We start from the raw sequence: 16,044 nt of genomic DNA, 5'->3' as shown, positions 1-16,044 counted from the left end.
AATAGAATCATAACAACAAAATAATTCGATCGTAATTGGAAATGAAAATCGAAACCTTACCTCCTAAGAATTCGAAAAATTGCCGTAACAAACTCATCGCAACTCCCAATCTAGGTGTCTTGTCGCTATTTTTCCACTGTTCGAACGAATCGTACGATACTAGTTTCAGATCATATAATGATTCGAATATTCCGTGAAGCAAACCTACGAACATAGCACAGCAGAAGGTGAAATAATTGTTCGTACGAGATGAAAATCACAAAAACACGACACAAGCCATTGTAACCAATGTGATCGACTTACCTCGCGGATAACTCGCCTTATCCACATATTCGTGCACAGCCAATAAACATTGCATTTCTAATTCGCTTTTGTTTTCGATATAAATTTTCAACAATCTGTTGTACTTTTTCATCGTATCTTCGATGGCATTACTTTCGTCACCTTGTTTGTTGCTTTCCTCTGTAACAAAAAATTATTCCATTGTATATTTCATGATAAACGACCACACGAAGAAAGGATAGTAGAAAAATAAAATGAAATTTTTCGAAAAAAAAAATGCTTCTCTTTGGCTAGGTCACTTTGAACACTACACAAAAAATTAGAACTTCTGAAAGACTGTTATAAAATGAGAACAATTACGCAATTGATTACTTACTTTGCCACACTTTATCGATAATTTCACAAACTATCGTCGTCAACTTCGAGACCAACAACGTGGAATTTCGGCTGTTTTCGAAATTATTCTGCAAAACAGAGAAAAAAAACAATTTTTAGAACAAATTAGAAAGTTTAACCCAGTAAAACAACAAAACCCCATTAGAAAAACTAGATCTACGCATCAAAGCATCCAATAAAGTTCTCCTGCACTTGTACTAATTGCCAACTTACATCGATCCATTTAATGATTTCATCGGAGTTGTCTTTTTCCAGACTTTCTAGTAGGTGTTTCTTCAGTACACTATCCTTATCTACAGGAGCCTAGAACAAGCCAAACGAAAATGTATTAAGACACTGATCTGATACATAAAACGGTAATTCAAGAATAATAAAATAATGTTGGTGCATTTAAATGAGCGACTGAGCGACTAGTTTGAAAACTTACCTCATTCGTAGTTTTAATAAGATCTAGCAACGTTTTACTCGGTACTTCAGTCTGTAAATCGCTAATTTGTAAACAGTCTTGAATAACTAGTGGACCTGCACAGAATTTCAAAAAAAAAACAAGCAAACAATGAAGCATTAAACTCTAGGCACATTTTCAACATCTCGACAGACAATGAGACGAAACACAACGCACTTGAAATTTCAGCCAAAGAGATCCACATATTAGGACAGTCTATAATTAAATCATCCGCCATATCGTAGAAAAATTTCACCCTGTAAATGAACAAAAACCAGATTAACATTTCAAATCATCTTACACACTCGAAGCATTCCAGGGGTGAATTGCGAACTTACGCTTCGATAAAATGCTTCTTGGTAACAACTCCGCGTTTGATTAAATTAACTAAAAATACTCCGCATTTGGCGGCCGATTTAGGTTTATTTTCTATTATATAAGCTATCATCTCTTGCACAGCATCTGCTAGTTGTTTTGGATTAAATCGTTCTTCGAAAGTTTCCATGCTGTCCTGTAACCCAGCAACAAAAAAAAAAAAAAAACCATTGCGTTAATAACGAGCAGACTGATGGAAATTAGAAAAACAAACTCCGGTAATCGAACTCACTTTCAAATCATTATTACTATCGTATTCTTGGTAAATGGTAACGGTGGCTCGTTTTAATTCGTCCGCAGGCAGCATCGCAGGCGCTGACGAGGACGAAGACGACGGTTGTCTGGAGCTTTGCGAAGCATTTCGAGACGGAGGCTGCTGCCTTGGTATCGAGCTTTCACGCGACGACGGATGTATATTTTGAGCGGATCCGCTGCGCGAGATTTTGCCCGCTTCGGCGACTAAACACGAATAGAGAATACATTTCAACGATTATGTTCGATTTCACACAAAATATGCATTATCAACGACGAGAAAATAACTGCTTACCATCTCTATTAGGATAAGGTTTAGGTTTCTCCATCGACGACGACGGCGTCACCTTATTCGATAAACTTCTGAAACTACGAAAAAAAGTTATGTGATTACTTCAACTACTCGACAAGATAATAGAGAGAAAAGAAGAAAACGACCAATTTACCTATTACTAGTGGAGAACGATGACGGATTAAACGAATTCGACACACTCTTCTTATCGTTGAGTGTTTTCGAAGACGCCGCTACACCAAAGCTCCATTGCTTGAAACCGCCGGTAGGACCGAGCGAATCAGAAACTTGCATTTGACTCGTCGTACCAATAGCGTTAAATTTATTCGTGTCAACTTTATAATTAGGAGTTTTGTAATTCTTGACACTGACAGTCTTCCATTCGTCGTCGTTTTGGCTACCAGTTCCTGTTAGGATTAAACAAAATCAAACAATTCATTACAAGTCATTCCCAATAAAAAGAATATCAAAGCTATTAAAACAAACAAAGATGAAATAAAATCTAGGTTTAATCAAATCAGCTCGTGTATCTCGTCTTCTACATTGTTAATTAAGAGAGAAGATTAGCTTTTTAACTCATCATCGTTTGATTTAATATCAAGTTCTAAAAATAAAACACCCCCACCAAAAAAAAACCAAAATGTAAACAAATCGAATACACTCGATATCCTACTTACTGGAGCCTTTCTTATTGAAATCTCTATTATTTCTATTATTGTAATTATCGTCGTAACCGCGACCGCCACGTTGAGGAGTTTGAAGATTCATCATTTTAATTTCTTGCTCTTTACGTTCGTGTTCGGCATTAATTTGCTCGATTTTCTTAGGGTTATCGGCTTCGCGTCTCGGTACCCATTCGTTTCTCCTCAAATCGATCACGTCTTGCAACATGAACCGGATTCTGGACGATACTTTGTGTTTTTTATTTTCTGAAAGATCTTGCATCTTATCGAAATACTGTTCTAATTCTTTCTTTTGAGTTTGAGCCTAATGAAATAATAACAAAATTCGTTAAAAAAATAAACAGACCATTGGGAAAACGGGTACAGCGAAGGTGACTCATCACACAAATATTTACCAATTTCGATTCTAGGTCCTTTCCGATGGTGGTTAACAATTTACATAAACATTCTAACGACTCTTCGTCCGTTGATCCTAGCAACTTGGTAATACAACGAAGCATAATCTTAGCGGTTAACATTTGCAATTTGAATAATTCACCAATGAATCTGGAAACAAAAATACACGAAAAATTAGAAACCGAATTGCTTTTCTGCAATGACGAATAATCTCTCAGTTTACTAACCTGCAATTACCGACTGATTTTCGGCGAACTTTACGTTCGGTGTCTTCGAATAATAATTGAAGCTCTTTTTTCTTTTCCTACAAAAAGAAAAAAAATCAAATTACACATTAGTGAAAAAGTACCGTACCAAGAACATACTCATCCAAAAGTGATCATGATCTCTTCTTTCAAACATCGTAATTTCGAACTGTCTTTTACTTACCGGATCAGTACACGCGGCGATTTCTTCTTGTTTCTTTATCACATCCAATTCTTCGGCCTTATCACGCTCGAATTGCTGCTGGCATTTATTAATTAAAAGTATCCTAAAGGTTTGCATTTTACCGCCATCTTTATCGGGCACAGTAACGTTTTGCATCACACGGCACATTTCGGCGTACCATTTACAAAAACCAGGTTCGTCGATAGCCTATAACAACAGAACAAAATCATCATCAAGAACTCAGCAGTGATTCGAAATATTCCGCAATTCTCAGCCACGATAAACTTACCTTATCGAAAATTAAATCTATAACACCTTGTAATCTGGGCACATTGTCGATTGGTAAATTTTTAATTTTTTCAATCAGATGATCGAATTTCTCCGGCGTTAATTTATTTAAAATACCAGTAACGGATTTGTACAACTCCTACGGAAACAGATAAAAACATTTGTAAAAACATATACGACGACGACGATCAAACCGCAAACACCACCGTCATCACATGACATGGGTTTCACATCTGCTACCAACTCCCACACGTACTTGAGTTTTCTTATCATCGTTATTCAAATTCCTCATATCTGGATTCAGTCTGGCCGGTTTCCAAGCATCCTTCGAAGAGCGTAAAGGAACGTCTTCCTTAAGCGATAAGGTAACATGGATTGTAGGTTGTCGATCGTTCTTCAGTCTACCTTGTTGACTTTTACGCGTTGGTAACGACATCTGCGTTGAAAAAAAAAATACATACCACGAGATGAATAAAACCACGTACATCACGAATTCCTCAGCATTACAGAGGCTACAATGAGGAGTAAACTTACCGAACCACGACCCGTATTCATAAATGCAGGCATCATGAAATTATTACTAGGCATGGCTGTGTAAGCGCCTTGAGTTCGCAACTACGTCGAAACAGATAATAAGATAGCATTGTTAGTCAAAATTATCCATTACAAGATAAATAAATATGTAGCACCGAAAGTCAGCCAAAACTAACCTGAAAACCACTATCTGAATACAGATTGCCCGGTAAATCATTGGCAACTTTTACCGATTTCTTGCAATCGGGTAAATCACGTAACGATAACAGAAACTCGACTGTATACTTCCTCGGACGAGAATCTGAGACAGTTGGTTGTTCTACGAACACAAAAAAAAATTCGAATGAATATGGTTACTTTTAACGTAGGTTATCGTGAATGAAGCAACAGGTTACCGAACAGGACGACTTACCAGTCTTTTGTGAATCAGATGTAGAAACTGTCTGCGTTGTGGGAATGTTTTGGTGAGTAACGAGTCCTTTCTTCGACTCCACAGCGGAAATATCCTCCTGAAAAGTGATCAAATCGTGTTAATAGTATCGGAAGCTTACTAAAGTCACCAACTAATGCGTATATTTTCTCGTTTCTCATAGAATTTTATCATCAATGTAATATTATGACAACTACTCGCATCATAATTATAATATAATCATCGAAACGTACTAGACTAGAGTTTAATCAACTCGAACGTTGAAACGAAAGGTATTTCTGATAATTACCTTATCATCGATAGGTTTCTGACTAGAATTAGTTTTACTGGAACGATTCGCAGTAGTATTATTAGTTTGTACAGCGGTCGGAGCAGCGGGCACTTTTTCAGCATTGCGAGCTTTTTCCGGCGGCGAAGAAGGTTTCTCGGTGAATACATCCATATCAGAGCCCTCTTTCTCCGATCCCTTCTTATTTATTATCTCCTTCTTGGAAGATTTCTTGTTTTTCTTCGATTTACCTAAATAAGAACACACGAAAACGATGATAAGTACAACCTTAAATGCCTCATCTCATCGCACATGTATTATCGTTGCAATAAACTTTTAATCACTTTCGCTAACATCGACATCGATATAATATGAACGTTGTTTGACGGTACTATAGATTACAAGTATGAGAAAAATTTCCTCCAATTAATACTCGTGTAATATCTGTATTAATGCTTTAGCTGATAACGTTGCAGGTATCTCTTTTTTTTCTCTTCATTTTTTTAATATATATTTATACACACGCTGAATTATTACTTAATAACGACGGAATCGTTTCGAATATGTACGTAATCTGACGTACATTGGCTCGTAACTAAACACTCGTTGCGCTGATCGAAATAATATCTTCTCGATAGACCACGCCGTTCGATTAATTTACGTACATAGATGAGTAAACAATACACTGAAACATACGCAGACGAGGACGTCAAAAACCCAAACCCAGCAAATACAAAAATCCATCCTGTCGCGAAGCAGAAGCTCGACTCGAGCTCGTCACGTCTTCACATTCTCTCCTCGTATAAATAAAAGAGTAAAGAGACTATAAATAGCTCGTCGTATGAAAACTTGGCTATAAGAGAATTCATACGACAACATACAGACCCAATATATACACGCTCACACAGACTAGAAAATCACACACCCATCGTCGTCTAATGTAACAATATACCGAGGCAAATACGGGTTCGGTGATTTTTTTTCTCTCTTTTCATTCCTAATAAATCGCTACGTTACATAACCGGCGAAAAATCTCGACTCCCACGTTATCGCAGACACATCGACATCAGTTACTGCTACGAAATGAAATTAAAACTCCATCTTACTCGTCATTTTGACATTCAATCCGATATGTTGGCAGTCGATTACAGATACAGGGTGATTTTTCACTTTCATCAAACGGTGATCGGAATCGGATGAAAATAATCCAGCGCGTGTCACGTATGTTTTTTTTTTACTTCTTCGAATTCGTTAATGATTTACGTTCATATTTATCCCGCGCATTTTACGTACGATCGCGAACTAATATATCACTACGGAATTTTCACCAATAAGCCGGTTAAGGTTGTCAACGAAATACTAAAAATTTTCTAACGGCATCCGAAGCCCAGGTCCGAAAAGATAATACTAAAAACGAGTCAGATTCGAAAAAATCCGAATGCACATTGCACCAATGCAATGCCCGGATACACCACAGCCACACACACTAGTCAAACACGTGCAAAGAAGATCGATTCCGATATAATTATCAAAATGGCCGGCAAATACCGAAGACCGAAACCCGCCAGCCGCACACGAACGTCGTCGAACTCGAAACGGAACCGCGGCACTACACCAACTAGCAACGTTTTTAAAAAGATGACCTACACTTTCGATTTATTAAGTAGGTAGTTTCAAGGTCGTCCTGGTTGGAGTTTTTTTCCTTTTTTTTTTTACTCGCCCGAATAAAGCGTACGATGCCACGAATGAACGTAATGTTGAAAGCTCGACGTTCGATGACGTTTCTCAAACTGATAATGTTCCCTCGTCGTCGATGTAATGTAATATTTTTTCGCGTAGGTATTTATTCGATTTTCCACAATATTCAAGTTCAACTCCACCGTCTGTTACACTTACACGAAAATTGAATTCAAACTTGAACTGCAACCAACTTTTTGTTACCGCACAATTTACTCCTAACAGTCCTAACTCGAAAGCTGCAGCTAAAGCTACCATCGCGAAGATTCCATCGAACTTCGAACAAAACACACCACACACGTTATATGTATTATCAAAATAATAAGTAATTTTTCTAATTATTTTCTCCTTCTTCGCTGAACCAACGAGAAAAATCATTATCTATTCATGAATTCTTCGTTTAACCAATTACCCCTCCCCGTCACGCCTTCCGATAAGTTTTACCGGTTTCATAATTTCATTATCTATTCCAACGAGTTAATCAACGTGTGAATGATATTAAAATACAAAACTCGAATATAACATAACCGTAGCCTAAAAGCGAGAAATTTTCTCGTCATAAACCTAACTTCGAACAGAAATCCTTCATCTTGAAACGTTGAAAATTTCAGCTTCGGTAGGTATAACAAAGAGTAAGATGCTATCCCCTCCGTTCGACGTTGCATAAAAAATTAATATATCGAAAATTTCGAGGACACGTCCTAAATTTCTCGTTAACAACATAATTATTACTGATACAAAAAACAATACTAAATTATCGACGACAACGGTGACTTATTCCACTAGGCTATTCGTCAAACAGTTAGCGGGGCTCGTACTCAATTTTTTCCAAAAAAAAAAAATAATTCTAGCAAACAAAAAAATCAAACAAAAGTGATTCGAAAAATAGGCCTAAACCAAAAAAAGAACAAACATCTGTAAAACACTTCGATAAAGAAGAAAATCCCCCCCCCCCAAAATACATCATTAAATGAAATGGTTGGGTTTTCATTTTTAAAAATTCAAATTATTTTTCAATATTTTGAAACCTACAAAACGAAACTGGAACAATTTTAGCAATAGGAATGCAGTTTTGGCAACTTCTGACAAAAAACGAAAAAGCATGACTTTTGAACAATTTTTATTCAGAAAGTGAGACTTCGGAATTTTCAGCAAAAAATTACAATTTTTAGCATTTGCTAAAAAACGAGGATTTTGTCAATTTTTGAAAAACAAGAAAAAAAATTGTCGACAATTTTTGGCAAAAAAGAGCAAGACTTGAAGAAAGGCAAGAGTTTTACCACATGAGCAAAAATCGGGGTTTTTTATCAAACTAATTGGCAAACAAAATTTTTTCGCAAATTTGTCGAGAAAGGCAGATGTTTGGGCAATTTTTTGGTGAAAAAAAAACTAGAATTTTTGGCAACTTCTGGTAAAACAGCAAGACAGGTAAGTATGCATTTTGCTAAACAGCAAGAATTTGTGTAAGTAAGTTTTTGGCAAAAAGAAAAAATAGGCCAATTTCACCAAAAAAGTAGCTTTTTTTGACAAATTATGGATGAAAAATTACGCTGCTTTATTACAATTTTTTAAATAAACGAGCCTCATGTACAATACCTGAAAAAGCGGGAACTTCTGTCACAATGCAAGACTGACAATTTTAGCAAAGAGTAGGACTTTTTCAAAACTATAGGCAAAAAAGCAGGGCTTTGAGTAATTTTTTCTCTTTTTTGGGGAGGGGGGGGAGAGGGGAGTAAAAAACAGGGTTTTGGTAAACAAAATACATTTTCGGGATTTTTTGTAGAAAAATAAGAGATTACTAACAACATTTAGGAAACAAGAATTTTTTGAAATTTTTGGTAAAACAGCAAGACTTCAATTTTACGAAAAAGCGAGAATGTTTGTAAATTTTTCGCAAAAAGCATAATTCGAACAATTCTTTTTGACAATAATTGGCAAAAAATATGATTTTTCGCACCTTTTGTCAAAAAAGGCGAGACTGTTCGTTTTCTTGGCAATTCTTAAAATATATTTTTGGAACAAAGTAAGATTTTTTTAGAATTTTTTGCTAAAAAAAAGACATTTTTTAAATGAATTTTTGAAGTCGAATTTCATTTGAAAAGCAAAATTTTAAAAATTTTAGCAAATGGGGGGGGGGGGGTTTCCTTGAAAAATTGACAAAAAAGTTTATAGGCAAAACCCAAAACTTGATTGCAAACAGCAGGTCTTTTTGACAATCGTTGGCAAAAAAAATATGATTTTTCGTAATTTATGTCGAAAAGGTGAGACTTTGTTTTTTTGGCAATCTCTTAAATAAGCGAGACTTACAGACACTTTTTGGAACAAAGTGGGACTTTTCAGAATTTTTTGCAAACAAAAACAAGCTTTTTGCCAATTTTTACAAGTCAGACAGCCAAACTTTTGAAATTTTAGCAAAAAGCAGGATTTTTTGGAAATTACAAGCGCAAATTTTAGGCGAGAAAGTAAGACTTTTTCGCAACTTTTTGGTAATTTTTGGTAAACAGACAGACTTTGACAAGTTTAGCATAAATTATAAATTTTTCGCAATTTTTGGTAAATAAACAAGATTTTTGGGTTAGACGATGTTTTTTTTTCAGCAAAAAACGACGCTAAGTAATAGGTAATTTTGACGAAATGCATTCAAGTGTATGCTTTTGCAAATTATTCACTCATTAAGACGATAAATTTTTTTTTCAACCCATTACATTTTTGAATATTTGTAAAAATGAAATTGAAAAGTAACATTAGTGAACAAAACGTTGAAAAAGTAACCAAGTACAAATCCTAAGTTTGTGAACGAATTCCAAAAAAAAAAACCTGATTTACTACAGAGTTTGTTTTTCTCCTAATCCATTATTCAAGCTCATCTTTCTCATAAAAATTTCTTTCCTTCGAGAATACAATCGTTGAATGAAGAATTGCATCTAATTTAACGACAATGAATTTCAGGCAGTTTCTTTTCTTCGAAATGGTCATAAAAATTGTTACGAAACGCGAATAAAAAATATGCAATATTTCCTACCCCCCTTCACCCCTGCCATCAATGCTCATCGAGTCGGTGATTACTTCGCGAACGTTATCTAAATAATCGTGAAAATAACAAAAGAATTTTAACAGATTACCATATTCGAAACGATTTCGCCATTGGAAACCATGATCAAGGTTACATATGTTCATTTTTATCACCGCGTGGTTGGTCTTCTCGACACCTACCACTGTACTCTATGGATTTACTTATACTTACTCGCTGAATTATTATCATGCACATCGTAGGTACATACAACAACAACAACAAACGAAGAAAACTTCACCACGAGCTCGATGTGCTCGGATCGTATGTCAGTGTGTGTGTGCCATTCTTTCTTTTTATTTGAATTTCGTAGAAAAAATAATACAACAACCAACGGTGAAATGACCAACTGAATGTATAATTCGTCCGGGACGGACGAACGTGTGTGTTACATACGATTACCATTACATCGTCCACCATCGGATGGTCGCGGCGGCGTCAACCTTAATACAATTATTAACATATTCTGTCCTTCGTCTATTCACATTTCAACTTCCTTCGAACTCCAAGTCGAAGCGACACAAGCAGAACATAACTCTTTCTCAATGGGACGTGTTTTACGATGCACATTCGACTCGTACCGTACGTATTATTCATCAAACGCGCTGCGATAGTACCTGCTATTTTTCTTATGCAATGTAATTGTATTACGAACACGAGTAGGCCTAGAAACAGTAAACCGCGTAATGTCGACGAGCTGATGCTTATACGTACGATATAGGTACTCGTACTTTCGAGTACAAAAGTCGATTTTGTATTCCGAAGACACGGCGGCGTTCCGGATTTCTTCGATATGTGTATCGATGCATACAGACAGACTATGGCGGAGGAATAACTATACAAGCGCAGGCACACACACGCCGCACGCAAGCCCAAATGAAATACGTCATCGAGCGTAGTATCATGTATCTTGTAAACATTACCTACGTAGGTATTCTAATTTATCGGGAATAACATCCACGTTGTGGTATTATATGCAGTAATCTCTCGAATGTAAATGAAAACATATGTACCTTGAACTGATTTCCATTTTTGTTCGTCATCGGTGGTGGGTTCAAAAATAACGTCACACGATTCGACGAATAGGCGAAAATTCGCTGAAAAATCACCAGCTGGAGCTTCTCCGAAGATTTCGAAACTCGAGATTACCCGTCAACGATGTCGATGATAACGAACCCGATCGCGTATTGAAATACCAAGTAATATCGAGTACACTGAAACTTACCTTCGACAACACCTTGAGCATCGGCAGCATCACCGTTCGTCTGCTTGGAAGCGGTTACAGGAGCAGTAGCAGCAGCAGCGGCGGCGCTTTGAGCTGACTTGGCCGTCGACTCGGTATTCTGGTGCTTGGCAGCAGGCGCATTCTGAGCGGCGGATTTCTTGGTGTTCTGATCGGCGGCGTTCGATTCGGCGTTCTCCTTGCGATTTTTCGTTTTGGCGGACGGATTCGCAGCTTTGTCGTCTTTAGCTGCAGCCGCGACGTTTTTATCAGCGGGCGCGGAAGCCGCGGCGGAGGCCGAAGATGCAGCGGCGGCGGCCGTCTTAGACGGGAACGGCTGTCCTAACGGTGCTCCGGGCGTAGCGATAGGCGATGGTTTCTCGCTACTCGGTACGGAAGTTGGTAACGCGCCGGTCGACGGCTTTTGCTGCGACGGTGTCGGCGAACTGGTCGCCTTCGAGTCGACTTTAGATTGAGCAGGTGTCGGAACAGCCGCGTTACTCGACACCGGAGTAGTACCAGCAGCTTGACCGGCCGAAGGCAGTGATTGACTCGAGGCAGTAGCCGGACTGGCGAATTTAGCGGCCTGAGGTAGCCCGGAGGCGGAAGCGGGCTGCTTCGCGTTCGTGGCACCGGAGCTGACTACCGCAGCAGCTGTCGTCGGGGTCGCTGCCGCCGAATCTGCTTCGTCGGTTGGTGCGACACTTTGTTGAATACCCTGTTTAGCGGCGCTCGGCGTCTTTTTACATGACGACGAATCATTACTATCTACGACTAAAGGACTGGTAACGGAAGGTGCTTTTGGTCCGTCTTGCGACGGGGTAAGATTCGGTACAGCCGACGTGGCCGCCGTTGCGGACGACGCCGATTGCGAGGAACCGACCGATGAAGTGGAAACGACCGACGCGCCGTTGGCTTCGACGCCGCCGGCTTCTTTCGGAGGAATCTTCTTGCCAACAACGGTCGCCGCCGCAACGCTAGCCGACGATTTCGGTCCGACTATCGACGCTGCAGATTGCGCAACAGTCGACGGCGTACCACCGCTGTTTTCCGCTGGCCACGTCGGCGATGGTTTCGCCGCAGCTGTGGCCGCGTCCGGCGCCGCTATACCGCTGCTAGTGCTGGTGGTGGTCGTCGGCGGCGACGGTTCTTCCCTCGTAGGTCGTTTGTAATCCATTGGTTGCTTAGGTTGGAACGCGTTCGCGGCCGCGTTCGAAGACTTAAGTGAATTGACTACGGGAGGTTCTATACTATTACTACTATCGTTAACAGCGTTTTGAAAACTATTCGCAGCCGACGCAGCGCCAACGCCGCTACTTGGTAACGACGGCGGAGTCGTCGTCGAAGACTTGTAATCGATTTTCGTCGATGGTAAATACGACGGCTGTGCGGTAGCAGCCGTCGCGGAAGCGCTCTTATCCGGACCGTTCATCACGTTCGCCGGAGATGATTCTTTTTTCGCACCAGTCGCCGAAGAACCGTACGACGCCGTAGTCGAGCTCAGCGAAGGTTCCAAAGCGCGTTTGCCTACTTCTGTAGCGAATTCTACGCGTACACTGCTCGCGTTCGTCTGATCACAGAAAAAAAAACAAAACGAAACGAAATTAAATACCAATTACACGACGAAAGAATAATTCTTTAAAACGAATGCAAATCAATATCGTACCTCAGTATCATCACTTTTCTCGCTAGTTTTGTCATTTTGCTGTTGTTCGTTACCAAAATCTACCTCTTTGCCGGTTTCCGGATCGACAATTCTAATACGATTTTTGCGCTCCTTGCTCTGAACTTTAGCAGCCTGCTGTTGCTGTTGTTGTTGTTGCTGCTGCTGCTGTTGTTGCTGTTGTTGATGCGTATAATGCGCAATCGGATTCACCGTAGGTGTATACATAATATTAGTTTGAACATTTGAGTTACTATATACGGGCGTCTGATTCGTTGATCGTACAGTGCTCGCTGCAGGCGGCCTTAAAGGTGCATATCCTGGCATAGCATCTGAGAAAATTCAGAAAAATCGATTAGACATTCGCTAAGAAGTTGAAAACTTGAATTAAAATTAACGCAGTTGAACAACTCGCGATACTTACAGTTTTGCGAAGAAGTAGGATTTTGTTGCGAAATATATAAATTGGCGAACTGATCGTTCGGGTAAGGGCTAAACGTAACCGTATTATTATTCGGATTTGGTAGATGCGATGCAAGCTGTAAACATAAAAAAAAAAACAAACGTCGTTATTACAGTTAATTATAAAATTATTATAATACGAGAAAAAAGTAGTAAAGTCCGAATAAAATTTTAGAAAAAAATGAGCAGTCCATGGTAATGATGACCGGGTGTAAGTAATTAAAATGAAAAAATGAATTTGTCGTGCATCCGATAAAACGAATCAAAAATTAAATTTGATACCCAGTTTTCAATTCGTCAGAGCTCCTCAGTCATTCAACTTCGAGTCGAATTTTGATTCATTAAAATGGTTCATTTAACAATTTTTTTAAAAAATAAACAAAATACATTCAATGTTACATCTACCGAAAAGAGTACTTCGCAAGTAGTCCTGTTTCGACATGGCAAATGAAACAGTCAATTTCAAGGCTAAAAAGCATTACCACAATTGAAATTTTTGGAACTAGTAACATTATTGTGAGGGCGCATACGGAAAGGGTCCATTCGACCAAAAAAAAAAAAAAAAAAAAGTTCTCTGAAATTGCTGTAGGAACTCTGTAAAGGGTTCCTACAACAATTTTAGAGAACTTTTTTTTTTTTTTTTGGTCATAAGGACCCTTTCCGTATGCGCCCTCACAATGTACTTCAAGGGACAAAATTCAGCTCTACATAATTATTGCCAGTACAGAGCTTCGTCAATTCATCTCGTTTCAATGCCTCAAGTCAGTGTTAAAAAAGTGTGTTTGAGAAGGAAAAAAGCTGATGATCGAAGATCTCGGAGAATGATTTTTTCCCTCATTAGTCATCATCATCAATCGAATGAATTACTCACCATTTGTATCGGCACAGCGTACTGATTTGGATAACCCTGCAACACAAAAATTAAAACAGAATTTGAATTAATTGATGCATAGATTCTAAATTCTACTTAAGAAAAACGAAAAAATTCCAATTGACAATTTCATTTTGGAAAAAAAAGAGGATAAAAATGACTGAAAACAGAAAGTCAACGTTTCTCAGAGCGACGAGCCTTAAGTTATAGACCACTTTATCGGAGAAAATGAAAAGAAAAGCTAATCGAGGCTCAGTTTTCGATCGATTTCTTCAAGTTGTTCATTAATTTCTATCACTTCAACTTTCCACATGAAGAAAGTTTTTTTTTTAATAATTCAAACTGAAATATTAAAATGTCAATTGAAAATAAATTTTCAAGAATTGAATGCTCAACTTATGCAGGGTGTCTACCGGAATTTTTTGACCGAAAATCACTACCTTTTCACTACCTTTTTCACTACCTTTCAAAAAAAAATCACTGCCATCCAAAATATTTTAAACCCTTACCCCCCCCCCCCCCGCAGGAAAGATTTTTTTTATTTTTATTTGGTTTGAATTTTGTAATCTTTTATATTGGAGTAAGTACCACGTTTTCATCAATGAAAGATTTTTTTAGCAGTGATTTTTCAGGGTGTTTAGTCCAACAAAATTTCAAAATAAGAAAGCAGGACTTTGGCAAGACATTTTTTAAACACCTGGGATTTTTCATTACAATTTTTCGCTTTTCCAATCTCTTCAAACATCCCAAGATTTTTTTCAAGCAAGCTGATGTCAAGAGTATAATTTTGTGATTTCAATTTTTGATTTTATTTTCACCTTTAAGGTTCTTGTTACTGTAATAAAATTGGGCGAATACAGAACTTTTTTCTAAATAGAAAATTTAAAAAAAATTAATGGAAAATTTGAACAACATTTGGAAAAAAATATACAAATTTTTCGAAAAAGCTATCGAAAATTAGTATTTTGAGGGGTATAAAAACTCTGTTTTCTTGGGTGATGAATGAAGAAGTTTATTATTTTTGCTTCAAAATTTTAAAACTTCAATGATTATTTAAAAAAAAAAAATCAAGGATGAAAAAAAAACAAACGAGCCTGAGTGAAGCAAGGCCAAGAAAGCGTTCAAAAATTCATGTTTCAAGAAAAAAAGTATTTTTATGGAGGTAAGGGAGTATTTTTATGATTGAAACTTCGAACATTTCTTGAATCTGAACAATAAGTTTTTTATACTTATCGAAAAAAAAAGTAAATAGCCCGAGCGAAGCGAGGGCAAAAGCTTTCAAAAATAAGTAATTCAAGTTCAGAAAAAGTCATAAATGAGCCATTTTCTACAAAATTTTTCTTGAGTGGAAAATCGGATGTTTCACTACCTTTTAAGCAAAATTGCTGAAAATCACTACTTTTTCACTACTTTCACTACCGACTTTCAAAATCACTACTTTTTCACTACTTTCACTACTTTCACTACCTGGTAGACACCCTGTTATGCTCTCGCAACGTAAATTACCTAATATAAAAAACACTGAAAACTGAAAAGTTATGCCCCCGAACCTTCATTTTTGGATACATCCGTCTTTTCCTCAAATTACAAATACTGTACAATTTTTTTTTCTCAATGTGAGCTGATTTTCTCAACTTTTTAGTATGTTCTGTAGAGACCTATTCAGTCACCTAGAACAATTCCGAAGGGCGGGGAGCTGAGGGGAGGGGGTTGTGATCACACAAGATTTTTCAAAGTAGAAAAACACGGAAATCCTGGTTTTCTCCCCTCTAAATTGCTCCAAGAGACTGCTTCTTGGATGAGTTGAACAACTTCTGATTTCCTAACGATTGGGGTTTATTTGACCTTTTTTGATCTTTTTCACCCTCTCTACCCCTTCCCGAAAATTCGGACATGCGCGAATATTGACTCAAGGTCATCCCCACTCGAACCTTTCGAGTCATACGCCA

General features: G+C 37.9%; 1 protein-coding gene across 5 annotated transcripts in view; it reads right to left on the bottom strand.

Annotated features, from left to right (window-relative positions):
• LOC135847374 (eukaryotic translation initiation factor 4 gamma 3-like) overlaps positions 1-16,044 on the bottom strand; it is a 78,107-nt gene that overhangs the window by 3,320 nt on the left and 58,743 nt on the right. For all 5 annotated transcript variants that reach the window (XM_065366864.1, XM_065366865.1, XM_065366866.1 and 2 more), the window contains 24 exons: positions 14,096-14,131; positions 13,187-13,301; positions 12,766-13,094; positions 11,103-12,669; positions 5,092-5,321; positions 4,785-4,881; positions 4,549-4,691; positions 4,373-4,453; positions 4,095-4,274; positions 3,840-3,977; positions 3,551-3,757; positions 3,349-3,425; positions 3,121-3,271; positions 2,720-3,029; positions 2,197-2,449; positions 2,046-2,119; positions 1,731-1,957; positions 1,462-1,634; positions 1,301-1,380; positions 1,106-1,200; positions 892-981; positions 659-746; positions 304-462; positions 61-204 (listed from right to left, as the gene is read on the bottom strand). In XM_065366864.1, coding sequence (XP_065222936.1) covers positions 61-204; positions 304-462; positions 659-746; positions 892-981; positions 1,106-1,200; positions 1,301-1,380; positions 1,462-1,634; positions 1,731-1,957; positions 2,046-2,119; positions 2,197-2,449; positions 2,720-3,029; positions 3,121-3,271; positions 3,349-3,425; positions 3,551-3,757; positions 3,840-3,977; positions 4,095-4,274; positions 4,373-4,453; positions 4,549-4,691; positions 4,785-4,881; positions 5,092-5,321; positions 11,103-12,669; positions 12,766-13,094; positions 13,187-13,301; positions 14,096-14,131 — 5,044 coding nt within the window. The remainder of the gene's footprint in view (positions 1-60; positions 205-303; positions 463-658; positions 747-891; positions 982-1,105; positions 1,201-1,300; positions 1,381-1,461; positions 1,635-1,730; positions 1,958-2,045; positions 2,120-2,196; positions 2,450-2,719; positions 3,030-3,120; positions 3,272-3,348; positions 3,426-3,550; positions 3,758-3,839; positions 3,978-4,094; positions 4,275-4,372; positions 4,454-4,548; positions 4,692-4,784; positions 4,882-5,091; positions 5,322-11,102; positions 12,670-12,765; positions 13,095-13,186; positions 13,302-14,095; positions 14,132-16,044) is intronic.

The sequence above is a fragment of the Planococcus citri genome, chromosome 5 (genome assembly GCF_950023065.1).
Source record: "Planococcus citri chromosome 5, ihPlaCitr1.1, whole genome shotgun sequence".
In the NCBI taxonomy this organism is placed as follows: domain Eukaryota; kingdom Metazoa; phylum Arthropoda; class Insecta; order Hemiptera; family Pseudococcidae; genus Planococcus; species Planococcus citri.
The sequence above is the reverse complement of the archived record's forward strand: the minus strand, read 5'-3'. Positions and strand labels throughout refer to the sequence as shown.